Source organism: Anabas testudineus, chromosome 21 (assembly GCF_900324465.2).
Source record: "Anabas testudineus chromosome 21, fAnaTes1.2, whole genome shotgun sequence".
Classification (NCBI taxonomy): Eukaryota; Metazoa; Chordata; class Actinopteri; order Anabantiformes; family Anabantidae; genus Anabas; species Anabas testudineus.
The window spans coordinates 16,070,538-16,087,910 of NC_046629.1; the positions used below are offsets into that span (position 1 = coordinate 16,070,538).

The 17,373-nt window shown below is 42.4% G+C and overlaps 1 protein-coding gene across 3 annotated transcripts in view; it reads left to right on the forward strand.

Moving 5' to 3' along the window:
- Nucleotides 1-17,373, forward strand: part of epha3 (eph receptor A3) — an 81,417-nt gene that overhangs the window by 14,343 nt on the left and 49,701 nt on the right. For all 3 annotated transcript variants that reach the window (XM_026376301.1, XM_026376302.1, XM_026376303.1), the window contains exon 3: nucleotides 763-1,423. In XM_026376301.1, the coding sequence (XP_026232086.1) occupies nucleotides 763-1,423 (661 nt within the window). The remainder of the gene's footprint in view (nucleotides 1-762; nucleotides 1,424-17,373) is intronic.

Below are 17,373 nucleotides of genomic sequence, written 5' to 3' on the forward strand. Positions count from 1 at the left end.
CTTGTAGAGAAAAACATGTTAGTTAAAGGGTGGAAAAAAAAAAAAAACAGCACTATGAGATTTTGTTAATATTTAACAGCAATTAAGCAGCTTCACACAAATTTAGTAAGACTGCGATGGGTTATCGCACTCCGTCTTTTTTCTCAGAGATATTTTCACAAAACTCGAGAATTTGGCTAAGGCAGCAAGTTTGCTTTTAATTAATTAGGGTAATTTACAACATATCTGGTAGTGGGATTTTTCTTTTCCACCCTTAAGTTTATTTAGATGCTTAATATGCAGCAAGAGTGACTTTGAATCTAAATAATTGATCTATATGTGCTTACAGGATGGATATAACTTTGTTTTTCTTTCTGCTATCTTCTCCTCCTTTTCTCGTATCCCTCCAAATTCATTCTCCTTCCTCTATACTCTAACTTCTCTGTTCGCCTGTCTTCTCAAATAAACCCCTCTCCTTTTTCATACTCTCATTTCCCTTTTCTTCTTCTGCCTCTTCTTTTTAATCACCCTTTATTGTACCTTTCGATTCTTCCTTTCAAATCACCCTCCTGTAATTTTTTGTATTTCCTATTTTGCTCTTACAACGCTGCCTGCTTCTTTGACTACCCCTCGCTGTTCCTCCCTCTCTATTCCTACGCTCTTTTCCCTTTAACCCACTCTCTTTATTTTTCCCGTATTTGGTTCTCTGTCTTTCCTGGTCTTGTCTGTTCCTCCTATTCTTTGTCTCTCTCCTCCACCTCTCCTTCTCTCCATCTCTTTCAGTGGGAGGAGATCAGTGGGGTGGATGAGCACTACACTCCCATCAGGACCTTCCAGGTCTGCAATGTGATGGAATACAGCCAAAACAACTGGCTTCGCACCAACTGGATCCCTCGCCAGTCAGCCCAGAAGATCTACGTGGAGCTGAAGTTCACCCTGAGGGACTGCAACTCCATCCCATTGGTCCTGGGCACCTGCAAGGAGACCTTCAATCTCCTTTACCTGGAGACAGATGATGACCAGGGCAGCCACTTCAGAGAACACCAGTTCTCCAAGATCGACACCATCGCTGCCGACGAGAGCTTCACCCAAATGGACCTGGGTGATCGCATCCTCAAACTCAACACTGAGGTGCGCGAGGTGGGTCCGATGACCAAGAAGGGCTTCTACTTGGCGTTCCAGGACGTGGGCGCCTGCGTAGCTTTGGTTTCAGTGAGGGTTTACTTTAAAAAGTGCCCGTACACTGTGAGGAATCTGGCTTCCTTCCCTGATACGGTTCCCATAGACTCCCAGTCGCTGGTAGAGGTCAAAGGCTCATGTGTCAATCACTCCAAAGAGGAGGAACCTCCACGAATGTACTGCAGCACAGAGGGGGAGTGGCTTGTGCCTATTGGGAAGTGTCTATGTAACCCAGGGTACGAGGAAAGAAGCAACACCTGCCAAAGTAAGACACATCATCTTTCTTTAAGCATTTTTGTAGTCTGTGTTTCTTTGTGTGTAATGTTTCTCTTTTGCACCTTTGCCTTAATGGGAACACAGCCTGTATTTCTGTCTTTATTTATAATACTGTGTGTGATACAGCGCAAGGTTTGCCAATGCTGCAGAAGTGTTTCATCTCACACTTCATATCTGTCAGCCTAGAACATTCAATGTCAAATGCCCAAACTTTATGTTTTTGCATATTTGTGTGTGTGTGTGTGCGTGCGTAACGTATGTTTGATGCCTTCCAACAAATCCAAAAATCCCAGAGTGTTGGAGTATAAGCCCGAAGTTGTATGTGTTTATTTCCATACACATGTGATGTGTTAGCCAGATCTTTGAGCTATAGGTTGCAGTGTTCAGTAGTTCAGTTGTAATCTTCTTTGTGACACATCATTAGCCATGGGAAGAGCTTAACCAGAGGAGCAAAGATGGGACTGATAAAGCAGAAGAAAGGCGTGGGCTGAAGTGGATGGTGAATAATGGAATAGTTGTGGTGATGGTTGCGGGTGTTAGAGGAGGCCCGAGTGGGTAGACACTGGAGCCTGGAGATACTCAATCTCACCCAAAGGTCTGTTGTTCCGTTGGAGGTGGTTGAAAAAGTCCAAAATATCTGACTGCCTTCAATTTTCAGCCCATCCCGACTGTCTTTCTTTCTGCAGCATCACCATCACACATGGGAATTCAGTTTTTGCCAGTTGGTTGGAAGTAATGAAAATGTTGCAAGGACTGAAGTCCGTGGTGAAATCTGGGACTCCTGGTCATAGAACATTTCTTACATGATGGTTTGACCTACAGCTGTGGACGACTTATTGCATGTAAAACTGTCCTGAAATGATTTTTTTTCCTCACATGATCAAATTACTGAAGTAATACACAATAAATGTGAAACAACACCCGCGTGGTGACCTTTATATCAACGTTGGGATCAAGCAACAGATTCAGAATTTAATCTCAGCTTTTAAAACAACATTGCAGTCTGTTTAAAAACCACAGTGACCAAAAAGAATTTCAGTATTGCATGTATTTAACTTTCACTTATAATGGAGTTGATTTAAATATGAGCACAGAATATGCAACACAGCCTGCAACTACACTTCTTAAAAGCAATAACTTGTCCCATTCTTTAAATAGTACCCTGTATTTTGTAGAAAATGTTGCTTTAAATTCATTTTATATACATCATGCATACCTAATATTGCACCATATAACAATACATGCAGTATCTATGTACAACATTTGCTTACTTGTTATATTAGTCTGTGTTTCTGTACATTTTGTTAAACCGTGTCAAAGAGAAAATTCCTCAGAGTGGCTTTGAGAAAAGAAACAGAAGCACCAGCTGCGTGTGCCATGAAAGCCCACTTTCTCTTTGTTGTGGCAGTCTGCTGTGGTCCATGTCCTTCTATATGTGCTCCTCTTTTCTCAGTTACAGAGAGCTCCTCACTTTACTTTAGAAGCCAGACACAGCATCTATTTGAAAGCAGCTACCTCTGCACTGCAGTGCCGCCACAATACCTTTAATGTTAAAACAGTGCTGGGATTTGAAAAAAAAAAAAAAAAATCTTTAGCTCTCTTAGTCCTAGTTACTGTAGTTGGTCCCAAATGCTCCCAAGTTCATCATCTCTGTCCTCTCCGGAGCCATGCCCAGTGTTAATTAAAGATCAAAGGCAGTTTCACAGGTCAAACGCCTGCTGTCAGGGCCAAGGGAAGCTGCTTTTCTGGGCCTGTGGAATCCAGATGAGCCCATGTCTGTCCAGATGTGAGGAAAAAAAATTGCAGCAGCTGTCAGGTGAAAACGTTGGATGTGCAAACAGCAGATCAGGGATGATGAGTAAATGTAAATGTAACTTTAAAAGTCATTAAAACGATTTTTTACGTATCCAAATGATATTAATACATTCATAATAAAAATAAACAATTCTGATGAAGATTTTTTTTTTTTAAGTAAATAAATAAAATACACCATTCAACACATACAATTGTGTTTCTGACCCAAATTTGAAAGAACAAAAGCCGTGGATTAAAGAATGGGATATTATGGAGACAAATGGCAGACACCTGACCCCTTTCCTACAGCCCTCTTTTCACTTCCTGTCTCTCTGTGAATTGTGTGAATGTTTGGATGTATTTAACAATCTCTTATTAGTTTCAGAGAGGTCTAATGGACTCTAATAAGGTCTTATGTTACTCTGGAGTGGGACAGCTGCACCAACAGGCCCCCACAGCCCCCGTGTGCAGCCGTCAGGGCCCCCAGCATGCAGCTTGCTCTGCAGGCCCTCTGTGTTAACAGATAGATGACTGCATGGGTTTAGGTCACCGTGCGGACCGATAGCCAGAAAGATGAAAACAGCCAGCGAAAAACAGATGTCACAAACCTAAAAACAGACATATTGGACCACAAAACCCAAAACACAAGGATGTGTTGTTCTCCCAGTGCAGGGAAATGGTGTGATACACAAACGGCACAAACTAATTGAATCATAGTAAAATAAGACGAAATAAATCCCTGTGTTGTTTTTAAATAAATATATTAAATAACAAAACCCACACACAATCAAGTGACTAAGCATACATGCTGTCAGTAAGCATCAGTGAGGCAGATTTAAGACACAGACTGTGATTAGAGAGGTGTTTGGCTTGAGCATTGTTAGCTCTGCCTGTTAGCTTTGAGTCAGATGTGGATGGAGGAGAACATTTTATGCTTTGTTTTCTTTGACAGGGTGCCTCAATGCAGCATATTCCATTTACCTAAGTCTCTCTTTTGTCTTTGTGTGTGTGTGTGTGTGTGTGTCTGTGAGTTAGTGAGAAAGCAGTTGTCTTTGTATAAACAGACGGCGAAGTGTGTTTAAGGGCTTTAATAGAGTACACTTTAGTATTTGATATCACTATCCGGCTGCGTCTGTGTGTGTGAGGTCGCTGTTTAGCCGGACATATTTGTGAAAGCAAGGATGTTTTTGTCAGTGGCGCCTTCAAACAAACACACATGAATTCTGTCTGGGTCTGGCAATGGGTCACCATGTGTGAGCTGCCATTGCCAGAGTGTGTCCGCGTGCGTGGCTGATGGGTGCAACGCATATGTACTATTACATATCTCACAGGTTTCAGTGCATGGTAACATATTTTGATATTTCATCATCCTTATCGGAGCAGGAGTTGTCAACGGATCTTTTGTCAAGGAGAAACACAGTGAGCGGATTTTCAGGCTGTACAACGCGAATGGACGTGTCAGTCATCATCTGGATTACAGTGTGTTTTGTGAGCAGACTTCGGCGTATTTCCACAGAGAATGTAAGGCCAGATCTAATCTCACTAAGTCAGTCTTTCATCTGTCATTAGAACAGACTGGAGCAGGTGAACTAACTCATGTCTACCATCAGTGTGAAATTCCTGCAACCCTAATTTGATCCTAAAACAGCAAACGGATTTCTGTCTGTTGAGTTTAGGCGAAGGGTGTGTGTGTGTGTGTCTGTGTGTGTGTGTGTGTGTGTGTGCGCGCGCGCGTGTTGCAAATGCAAGCAGCTGTTCCGTTGTACGTTCAAGGAAAGAGCAAGGTTTACATTCCTGCTGGGTTTATCAAGTCACACAATCCTCAAACTTGTCAGCTTCATGATGCTTATTACATATTACAATTACATACATGCAGTAAATCTGTACACAAAGACAGAGGTTATTTATCTTTTTATAATACAAGTGGAAAGAAAGAAAGTAACCTTTAGAAATAGGAATACTGCAAATCTGCACCAACTTCACCATTTTCAACCACCAGTGTATTCTTCCTATGTTTCCTTCCTTCCTTTCTTTCCTCCTTCTCCTCTCACCCCTGTGGCCGATGGCCTTGGCTGCTGGTTCAATGCTCGCCGTCCATCTCATGTTGAATGTCTTATATCAATCTCTGCCCTCTCTCTCTTAAGTGATTTAGCTGCTTCCCTCATGCACACACACACGCTCGGCTTTCGAGCGGACATATTGGACTCACATTATCCATCTTTCAGTGACTTTGTTGCAGATGCAAGTCTACAAAATCTTGACCAATAAAATAGGTTTAGTTCTTAGTTTGTCATTTGATCCTAATCAACATTGACAATTGTCTGCTATAATATGAGGGTTGCTAGTGCTGCCAATCCCACTGAGTCTCTGTCTCATTTCCATGTTGTTGTTTCGGTTTTCTGGTCACTAGGGCTGATGCAACACGGTGGAGATCCAGCATGACTGCTGAAGAAACTCGTTTGGCATTTAGCTTGCGAAATAGAAGCCACATGCTTTTCTCAGGAGTGGTCAGACCATACCGAATCTAAAACGCCAGTAAATATTGGACTTGTATTCATTAAGCGGGGCGATAGAACATCCGGGGGGATGAGAGTGTTGCTCTGTTTCTGCTAGATGCTTTTGTCAGTTTGTTTGCTAGACTGCCTGCCCCCTAGTGATCAAAAATACCATTATGCAGCTTTATCAGAAGAAAGGCAATACAATGAAGACTTGAATGTCCGTGGTGCTTTTTTTTGTATTTTACACTTAGTAATAATATTCAAACATGTGTGTGGGCTATCTTATAGCACATCTATCTAGATAGACTTCACCATCATAACTATACCCGTGAAGATTATCAGCCTCAGTGTTTAACATTTTCTCACAGTTCTGCTTAGATTGTCTTTCTTATTTTCCTGAACCATGTTGTGTTTTGTGCCGTGTTTTTTGTATATTTTTCTGGCCGACTGTTGAGGCTGAGTGCTGTGAATTCGTGGAGCTATTGGCTCCCCTCTTGTCCCCTTGGAAGGACTCTGTTTGTTTGTGTTGGCCATTATATAACTGCCCAGCTCTCCACAGGAACATGTCAGTTCTACAGACACACACACACACACACACACACACACTACCACATCCCATAAATTGCAATTAGTATTTCTTAACCAGCGACGGGCTAACATACATCACTGCTTCTGCTCATGGCTTCTTTCACTGCCAAATATGTGTTTACACAACTCTGTGCGTTCTTCTACTTGTGCATCTCTGTGTCGAAGCCTTTATTTATCCAGTTCACTGCATCCTCTGAGCCATTGTTACTTTGTCCAGCTGCACCCTGCTGCACATCATATGCAATAGTTGCACAGCTTCACGGCGGGACCGGCACGGTCTGAAAGATTATAACAATAGCCAATAGTTACTGTTGAGCACCTCCGCACATGTTTTCGAGAGCAGGTGTTAGATACTTCTGCCACACACATGTTAACATCAGTTCAGGCTGAACTACGTGTGCATGTGTGTGTATGTGTGTATTTGTTTGGGTGAATGAAATGTTGTACTGTACATAGTTCTGCTCTAACACTAGTGTTACATTGCATCAGTCCCCTCCTCTCTTGTCAGTTTAGTTTAGTATGGAGGCTTTCTTTGCTGCAGTCTTTTGGCTGTGTGCTGCCTGGCATTTAGCCTTTTTGGAGCTAAATATGAGAGAGGAGCCTGAAAGAAAGGACAAGGCCTGGACTGGATGCTCCAGTGAAACTACACCAAAGAAACTTTGCTAAATATAAAACTACGCTCATCTTTATTTCTTTCTGGAAATCGCACCCCAACTGTAGCCATATTTTAGCACTTTACCCAAATGAAAATTAGTAAATCATAAAGTCTCTTCTAAATAGTGGCAACTAAGCCCTCCGTAGAAAGTTGCTGCCAAGCGGTTTCCTTTGGGATTTCATCTGACAGGAGTCCACAATTACCTCATCATTTCATGCGTCAAGTTTCATTGCATCAATGTGTTTACCTTACGCTATTGACCCACTGCGTTGTGGATGAAGAAAGGGAAAAAGGGACCACATGCATTCGTGCTCAAAGTTGTGCATGTGAGACCGGAGGTTAGTGTGTTTAGAGGCGCAACTGATGTGTTTTGTCCACACATTTCCCTGTATCCTGTCTCCATTTCTACCCTAAGTCTGAGTCCCTCTTTTACTGTTTGTGTCGTTGAGAATTTCCCATGATCTTGATGTGCAAAAAAAACTACAGAGCTAATTAAAACATGCTGAGAAGCCTGCAGCAATTGTACTGACTCATTCTCCACCGCACAACAGCCAGAGGGGAAATCCGACTGGATAGAGGGAAACAGAGAAAGAGGAAAGGCTGGAATTGCTCACAATTACTCACTAAGTGAGGAAACTCAGCAATGATAGTGTATATGCTCATAGACAGAGTGAGTTTTCTGTACAGGAATATTGAATCAGTCATCTTAAATCAATGTCTCCTTCTTTGTCTGTGTGTCCACCCATACAGTGCACTGATGGGCTGTGTGTGTGTGTGTGTGTGTGTTTCTGGAACACAAAGCCAAGGAGGGGGCTGTTGCCAAAGATGCAGGAAAGGTTTGTTCATTTGGGGTATTGTAGCCTGTTTGCTTTTCTCTTCATGGGCCTTCCAGTGCAGGCTGGGGGTGGCGGGTAAGCCTGTCACCCCGGGGCCCTGGTGCTATTGGGACTTCAAAGCCGTTGGTAACCACAGGCTCAGGAATTCAACTTAACACACAGAGAGACAAGCTCACTCAAATGCACACACACACACACACACACACTCAACAAGGCCTAAAACAGAAATAGAGGGATAGATAGATGGGGTGTTTATTTGTTGGAGAGGCCCCCGACCACTTCACAGTGGTCAGTCTTTCTGGCCGAGTGTGTGCGCGTATGTGTATACGGGTATGTGTGGGTTTGCACTGTCTGCAGAAATGTGGACATGTTTACAAAAAGTAAGCAAAAGAAAAGGACGTATACATATAATTAATCTCCATACAGTATATATGGTTATGTTTGTGTGTCTGTGTGTGTTTGTGTGCTTCTCTGAGTTTTCCAAATGCAGCCTACAGGTTTGCCCTAACACTGATGGATGGTGACTGGGGCTACATTACTAGAGTGTCTGCTTGTGTCTAAGAGTGTCTGTCAGTGGACAGACAAGGACAGAGGGATGGACACGGTAGGGAACGTCCTGCCCCATGTCTGACAGACACACTAGCTGTTTAGATGCACAGGTAATGTAACAGGGGAGGGAAGTGAGTGAGTAGAACAAGGGGTGGTGGTCCCTCTATCTTTCCTGATGGATGAGAGGGAGCGAGCAGGAGAGGGAGGAGGGAGGAAGGAGGAGGGGTGTGAGTCGAAGGCAGAAGAGAAAGAAAGCAAGCTGTCAGTGGGATGTAGACCCCTGCTGAAAACTCCTTGGCACAGAAGGGCTGTTTTGTGATTTGTGACGTTACTGCTATCAATTCAACATCCACAGAGGTTGCTTGCTGTGTGTGTGTGTGTGTGTGTGTGTGTGTGTGTATGTGTGTGCCTGCATTGCTCCACTAATCGTTTTCCTTTGTGCATTGCGTTCAAATGTTTCAGCGAGTTCCCTGACAAATAGATTTTCCATCATAACTTGAGCAGATGCACAGGTCCCAAGATCACACAGCCATCAGTGACATGTGCAAAGGTCGACAAATGCTTATTTTCCTTTAGCACTGTTAAACACAGCATCTAATCACTTAGTTTATGTAAAATAAAAAAAAAGAAAAGAAAAGAGAATCAATCAGGACACGAAATACAACACACGTCTATGTGAATTACAGATGATAAAAACATGATTTGTATGGTGAATATTTTGGAGATTTATATGTTTATTTATCTTTTGTAATTCCTTATGGTGTAATCATAATCAGCATTTGCAATTTATGTATTTTATCTTTTACTCCTTCTATTACAGCTTTTGTACTCAGTGTATTGTATCATATTTCACATATTTGCACAAAAGGCAACACCTGTTACCTCTACTTCTATATCACATTATCACCCATAAATTAAATCAACTATTCTCCTATAAACCCAGTGTACGTATGACGTCTGCTGTCCTTGGTGCTGAAGATATGGTATGTCCCTCAGCTTCACATCTCGAGGCTACGACTGTAAAGTGTCGCACTTATCTGAACGCGTCTTGTAAGCATGGATGGTGACTCTGTGAGCAGTTGTCAGGGACATCATTTCACCGTACTGTGCAGCCACTGTGTGTTCGTTGAAGACAGGCTTCTCAGTGTCATTTCAGCTAGAAAAACCCAAGCAGTCACCACATAAATGTCTGTCTTCCTGCAGCTGTCTGATCTCGCTGTGCTGCGACATCACAGATGTCAGCATACCAACCTTTTCCTTTCAACAAACACGGCAGTTTTTAATGACAGCCAAGCAATGACAGCAATGTCTGTTTTAACGGGGAGACATAGAGGCACTTACTGTCTGGACGTTTTTTCTGAATTTCTGTACTCAACTGTCCAGTGACTGTTGAATACAGACATCTCACAGTCATTCACAGTGTTTCTGAAGATTTTTTTTTTTAGCATTTCACTTTCTCACCAGAGTCTTGTTCCCGTGCCATGTCATAGACAGTGAAATGGCAGGCCTTGCATGCTAAACATACACATACCAACGCAACACGATCCAATACACAATCAAAAACTGTGACAGCCTGGGCTGATGTCAACTTGATAAGAAAAGTGAAGTATGCCAGGGCATCACTTGCTTGCAGTTCTATTTCTGTGTCAGTACAGTAGCAATATACAGTATACTGTATATATAAAACCTTCACTCAGCTGTTCCATGGTTTAGCCTCCCCCCTGCTTTGTATTTTTGTAGTGTTTATTTACTCACACCTCTGTCTAGTTGTGTGTTGTTGACCTTGCTGTGTTAACCTTGCTGTTTCCGTTGTTTATGTCTTCCATCTTAATCAGGTCTGCAGAAAGGAAGGGCATCACAGCTCCTCTGGGATCGCTCTCTGTGTGTGAGAAAGAGGGAATGAGCGCGCAACATGAGTGTGAGAGGCATGTCTGTCAATAGACGCGGGTCATTAGTAAGCCAGAAGTGAGCAGAGGTGAGGAGAGGAGGACAAAGTGCTTACCGCAGCAGGAACTGCTGCTCACTGACACATTTAACATACAACCGTACGTTAATATCATGCTGCAGCTGAAATATGCTTTAACCTGCTGAAAGCATTAATTTGTGTTTATAAAACCACAGTAGGATAATTAATTTTGTCTATGTTTATAGATTGAGGCATCAATTTCCAGACTTACCTATGTGTGTATATATATATATATATATATATATATATATATATATATATATATATATATATATATATATGACAGAGCAATAGGATGTTCTAGGTTCTAGGTTGCCTGTCAAAAGTGATAGCTTTTGGCCCAGAGCATGCTGGAGTGGATCAAAAGAAGTTTAAAAAAGGTGGATTTCTAGGCTGTGAAAAGGGTTCACTTGGGTTTTCAGGTCTAGTTTTTTAGTCAGCTTTTCTTATGGCTGAGCTTGCCAGTGTACCCTGTATGAATAGTGTGCTAGTTTGTGGTGTTATCTATTTGTCCTTTATGTAATTCGTTTGGTATACTAGTTTTGTAAGATGGGTCAGACTGTGTTAAGTTGTAGCTGTTTTTCTGTTGTATATTTATTAGTATCAAAAGGGTAAATAGCTCCATGTCTGCACCCGCGCTTCTAGCCAGGAGGACATTGGATTGCTCCAGACTGGTGAAACAAATGTTCCCAAATGTGTATTGAATGAACGATCTGAGTACCTCCTGCAGCAGATATCGGGCAGCCAGAGTAAAGAGAGACTTGAGCCAGAAAGCCACAAAAAGCTCTTTGAGCTACAGAACACAGAGCTAACTAGGAGGGACTGTACGGATCCAAAAGGCCACCTAAATCACCTGAAGAGAGTAAAAGAAGAACAGAGCATAAAAAAAGAAATCAAGGGTGGAGAATGTTACTTTCTCTAAATGCAAATAAATTAAACAATCTCTTATAAGTGGACTCAATTCAGCCATTGATAAAACATACACACACTCCCTTTGTGCGAAAGCCCACGTAACTCATCGTGAGTTACTTCTCAGCTGTTGCTCCAGTTAAGGAGTTACCGATGTCACAGACAGTTCTGCCTCTCTGAAATGATCCATGAACTCAGACTCCATGCATCTGTGACTCTCTCTACTCCACGTTCAATGGAGATAAACTAAAAGGTCCTTGCACTCATCTTTTGCACACTCTATCCATCCATATATCCCCGTCCGCCCTCAAGAACCGAGGGAAGTGGTGACATTTTGCTTTCGGCCTTGGAGGTTGACTTACAAACGGCGTCAGGTGGAGCGACATGCCCTCTCGTATATGTGTGTGAATGCGCACGTCTGCGAGCGCGGAAGTGGATTGTTCGCGCGTTGAGATATGCGCTACGCTTATGTATGCATATGAGTGTGTGCGAGTTTGTGTACACTGATTAAAGGCGGTCAGGCCTCAGTGACCAAGCCTTTAGCTGTCCCTGCACGCTGAATGCCAACCACAACAAAGCATGCCTAGAGCAACCAAGCATACAGACAGCAACAGTAGACCATAGCAGAAGACCTTAAAGGCCTGCAGCTGTGTGTACGTTTTCTCCATTTATATTTGTGTTGTTCATTGACCGTGTCAAGCGATCTAGATTAGAATCACTCTTGGTGAAGACGCTTATTTTTATCTCCCACTAACAAATCCCTGCATTAAAGAAAAAAGACAGTATGCTGACTCTGGGTGCGAAAATGATTGTATTGCTTCAAACAATTAGATATCAACCAACCTTGTAGTCAGTCATGACATCCACAGGTTGTACAACTCAAATAAAGCAATGGATGAAATATTCCCATGCTTAGATGTTGTTGCTGTGTCTTTTGAGTTTTATTTATACCTTTATGTGTTATATTAATATTACAAAAGAGAGCTATTTCCTTATGGCCGTGCTTCTTGTTTCCCAGTTTTTCAACAGGACTCCGGACCCAGTGTTCAGTTTTCTATCTGTGCTCAAGTAAATGTGGTTTGTTTTGTTTGGAGGCCGCTTGGTCTCAACGGTGAAGTTAAAGTTAATGGGTACGAAATAATAAAATAGTGTTTGTATAGTTAAGCTGCAATTATTCACGTTATTAGCAACTGAGAGCCGACTGAGTTACGACTCTTGCAGATGAGTATTTTCAGTCAGCTCAACCATCTTGGTCCCTTAGCAGTCCTTTTGCCAACACTATCACTTTGTGTCAACAAGCATTTGTGCTGCCAAAACTGTTCAATGCCGCCGCTCTCAAACTAGAGGCCTCTCACTCTGTCTTTGTCTACAGCTCTCCTCTTGTAGAGTCTGGAATAAAGTGTCACTTACACCAGGACAAAGGATTCAACCTTTAAAGGTTGAAGGATACTGTGGATATGAGCACTGACCTTTCTCACAAATTACACTCATTCCCACATTCTCTCTCTCTCTCTCTCTCTCTCACTCACACACACACACACACACACACACACAAATATGCGTGGAAGGTTAGGAGCAGTGTGAAGATGAGCGGTTAAAAAAATCGCAGACAGCAGTGTCCAACAAGATTACTGTACTCATCATCCACAGATTTCCCACCTCCTTCGATTCATTTCCCTTCATCTCTGCCTGTTCAAATGGATGGCACCAGGCATTTGTCAAGGTGAAGGTAGCATGGCCCGCGTCTAGCGATACAACCGACCAATTTTTCTATTTCTTCCGCTTCGCTAGTCTTTTGCTATTAAGTGTTCAATTTCAGCACCTGGAGGAGATGCCAAAGTGCAAAGCCTCCAGGGATGTTAGAGAAATTTCACTGATTAATACAAGATCTCCACACAGAACCCTGAATGATTTTCTGCTTTTCTGCCTGGTTTTTGTATTGGCAGTGGTGCAAGTAGTCATAAAGTAGGGTGATATAAATGATGGTTGGATAAAATAGAAAAAAAGATTATTAGCAGTATTTTGTTTTGGCCCGTACGAGTTCATAAGGAGTATTTATTTATAGGTACAGTACAGTAATAGAAAATTAACAACAACTGGTTCTGGTGGATCCTGAGTTCCCAATCAGGAGGTCTCATTTATATCACTGTCTCCTGTGGGTGAGGGGTGGTGCACGGGGTGGGTGGGTGTTGGTGGGGGATCGCAGCCAGATGACAGCCCAATGCCAGGGGTAATTGAGGTGTATAGTATTGATGAGACCCCAACACTAATGAGCTTTAGCCAATTAATCCATCGATTTACATGTAAATAGCTCCTGAAAGGTTACTGGCTGTGACTGCCATCTGCATGTACTTACCATGCTAATGTCACGCTGAGTGACACATCCACCCTCAACGCAGAAATTTAAGGGCTTGAGAGACGAAAAGTGCGGAAGAGACAGACATGACGCTGTCTGATCGCTGATAGATTGCACTGCATCTCATTACCAACAAAATAAGGTGTTAATTACAACGCCATACATTAACCACCGGTGTACACACCTTTTATCAATGAAGCGGATCGTTCATCTAGTCTTTTGATCTTCCCCCGACATCTCTACACGTATGCAAGGCGTACAGATTGATTATAGTTTTTAGTATTATTCATTTTATTTTGAAAGAACACTTTAGTGTGATTTCGTTTTAATATTTATGATTTCTTGACCTCCTGATTCTGCATTAACACCTTTAAATTACATTTTTATACTTTTTGTATGTGTTTGTCACGCGTAAGGTAAATGTGTAAACTTGCCTTCTATCTAAAAAATGTCAAATGTGGCTACATTTGCAGCACACAGGCCTCCAGTTATATAATATTATATAATATATAATATTCTTGATTACCGTCAGACCTCAGCCACTGAACAGCAGAGTTAATAACTTGATGCCAGACTTTAGGAAATTTTTTGAAGCATCAATTTGCTCATCAAATAAGAGGAGCGATGTTTCCCGGTTCCGACAGAGAGCCGAAGAGAAGTTCAGTGCAGCAGTCTTTAAATTCATTCATTCATTTTGCAGTAATTTGTCTTTCCCTCCATGAGTTCTGCTTCTAGTTCTGAGGCACGCTGCGATGAAGAATGGCTCAATCTGGCTTGCACAAAATTGGCTCTGTGAAGTCTTTTACCTAAAACAATGTCATAATGCAGAGTTCTGATATCAGACAGTTAACTGACTGGGACTCGGTTTTAATTACCGGTGTGTTCAGTTTAACTGAGATTCTCTGTAAATTGTCCCCAGGTGGGGGAAGAATAGGCTTTATCTTCATTTCCTATAGCTGCAGTGGAGCCAATTATGGTGACGTATAAGTATGTGTGCAAGTGGGCTCGAGAAGTTTGCTTGCTGTGTATGTTTGTGGGCTGATGTGTGCGTGTGTGTGTGTGTGTGTGTGTGTGTGACTTGATGTGTACTCTGAACGTTGAAATGTTGAAAATATTAAATGTTCCTGTGTGTACCCATTTACAGTGTGTGTGTGTGTGTGACTGTTGTGTTTCAAAGAGCTTTGTTCGCCTCTGTAATTTGTTTTTTTGCATGTGTATGTGTGTGTGTGTGTGTGTGTGTGTGTGTGTGTGTGCATTCTAGCAAAGCGAAGAGCAGAACTGGCGCATGCTAAAACACGCAACTTCCAAAGCTAACAGTTCTGTTAAGTGAGATGTGCTGCGTTATAATGATGCCATCTATCACTCCCTTCATCTCTCCATTCCTTTATCCCCTAACTCCTCCATCACCATCTCTGTGGCCTCATTAATTTAGCCTGGACTATTTATGGGCCTACAAAAACAATAAGTAAAGAGAAGAAGGGCTTTACTGGCACGGTAGATGCTTCTTGTGCATGGGAAAGACGAGGAAGCCTGTTGAGTTCGATGGAGCATACCGCATCACTTTCAGTTAATTGCGCTAGATTCTTAACATCTGGTTAACATTGGGCGATGTTTTCATAAATGCAGTATGTTTTCTTTTTGACATATTACAGTGAGTCTGTTTGATATTTCGGAACATAAGTAAAATCAATTCCATCTATACAGACTTTAGGAAACAAGAGCAACCAAACTGTATCTGTATACCTGCACACGGTACAGCACAATGATTTGAGATCGGACTTTACTATAGGAAACTGAAGCACAATGCAGAATCTTCATAGACTCTTTGTACAATGTTACATGAAATATTTGTACTGTATTAGATTTTCGACCTTGTGGTTAACGATACTGCAGGTATAAAAGACAGAAGCCTTGTAAATGTAGTAGATCCCTGCCTTCCAAGAACTGTGGCAGTCCAAACTAAATCACTGAAAATGCTATAACCAGGGACTATGCACGTATTGGTATCCATTACCTTGCCCATTGGACCATCCTTCCTACTACTGAATGTTTGACAGCAAGACTATTGTCAGCCAGTGAACTATAGTGACCTCAGGTTGCTGTCAATACAGAATATGTAACACACACACACACACACACACTATAACCCAGTCTACATGGGGACATAACCTGCTCTTCTTGGCTCCTTTTGAGGCTTACAACCTGGTGTCACACGAGCTCAGGGTCCCTTTCAGTGGGAGATCCTTCGCACACACTGTTGGAACGGAATTAAAAGGTTGGTCGCTCCATGTGGGGAAATGGAGATAATGAGGTGGTTTGTACAGGTGTTTAGTAAAAACAACAAGAACGAACAAAGTTTTAACTATGTTTGTGTATTTAACTATTGCAATTAATTTCTTTGTAATCTTCAAGAGAAACCCGAGACCGCTCTTGCAAGAGAGAAATATTTTGCGTGGAATAAATCAGATTACGTTTTTTTTAAGAAAACAAGATCAAGTGTGGATGCACGTGCTCGATGAACGCAGTCCTGTGGAGCTTTCATATTTTTGTGCACATGTAATCATGCTATGTTTAGCACGCTATGTGCAACGAGAACTCTCCACCGGGTTTCTTTTTTAATGATGGACTACTCTGGGTGGCTGTTATTGGGAAGAGTGGGGGTTATCACGCTGCTGCAGAGTGAAATGCCATGTGTGTGCTCAGCGGGACAACATTCCTGCTGGCCCCATGATTTCCTCAGGTCATTCATGCAGCCCTCATCCCCACTGTAATGGCATTATCCTGAGGCTCACCCACCCCACCAGGCCCCCCACGCTTCAGCCTTTTGGCCTCCGTGAAAGCACTGCCCTTCAGCTGTCAACTACACCGAGCCCTGGGTTATGAGGATGAGGCCGCGTTAGGGGCTAATGCTGCTTTAAAGTCATATTAAGACGCTGATGAAAATAAGGAAAAGATTGTTTAACCCTCATTTATTGATTCAGTGAATGTCACCTCCATCCATATGTGACGTGAAACTCAGATTTCTTTTTCAGTTCCTGCTGCATTTTGACGTCCCTTTCATGCATATGAAGTTCGCCGTGCATTAACGCGCTAAAGATGAAAAATGCACATACAACGTTTTGGCATTGAAAAGATTGTGTGTGTGTGGAGTGAATTTTTGAAGTATGCGGGCTCCACGGGAACTTTGCTCTTTGATTGCCAGCGTGGAGGGAGCGAAGAGCACGTTCTAGCATTCGCAGCATCTGGCACTAAGAGCTGCACGTACGTTTCTGTGTCAGCTTTCAATGAAATTTCTAAAAAAGTCACAGTCACATAACAAAAAAAAAAAAAAAAGCACATCCTCATAGCATTTACCGAGTAAAATGAGGGCTTTGTCTGTTGTCGTTTTATTGTGTTGCACTGTAAAGATACACAGATGAGGATGCGTGAGCCAAGAAGGAAAAACACAGTAGCCTGTAGCTAGTAAAAAGTGAATGCTCTGCATTGACTGAGTGGATGTATGGGGAGAAAGCTGAGGAGGAGGAGGAGGGCCGGCATCTGCCACTACTTATGAATTCAACAAAGAGTATGTGACACACATCTTTTCTCAAGGCTTCTTTCTCTCTCTGTGTTTTGTGCGTGTAAAAGGCGCCGTTCATCATTATTCAAGGACAGAGCTGATTAAAGGTGATTAAGCCCTGCCCATCCATCACTCTCGCCTTTCAGCCTGTCACTGGCCCCTGTATTAAGGGGGACACTGGCGCATGTATGTGTGTCTGTGTGTGTGTGTGTGTGTGAAAGAGGGAGAA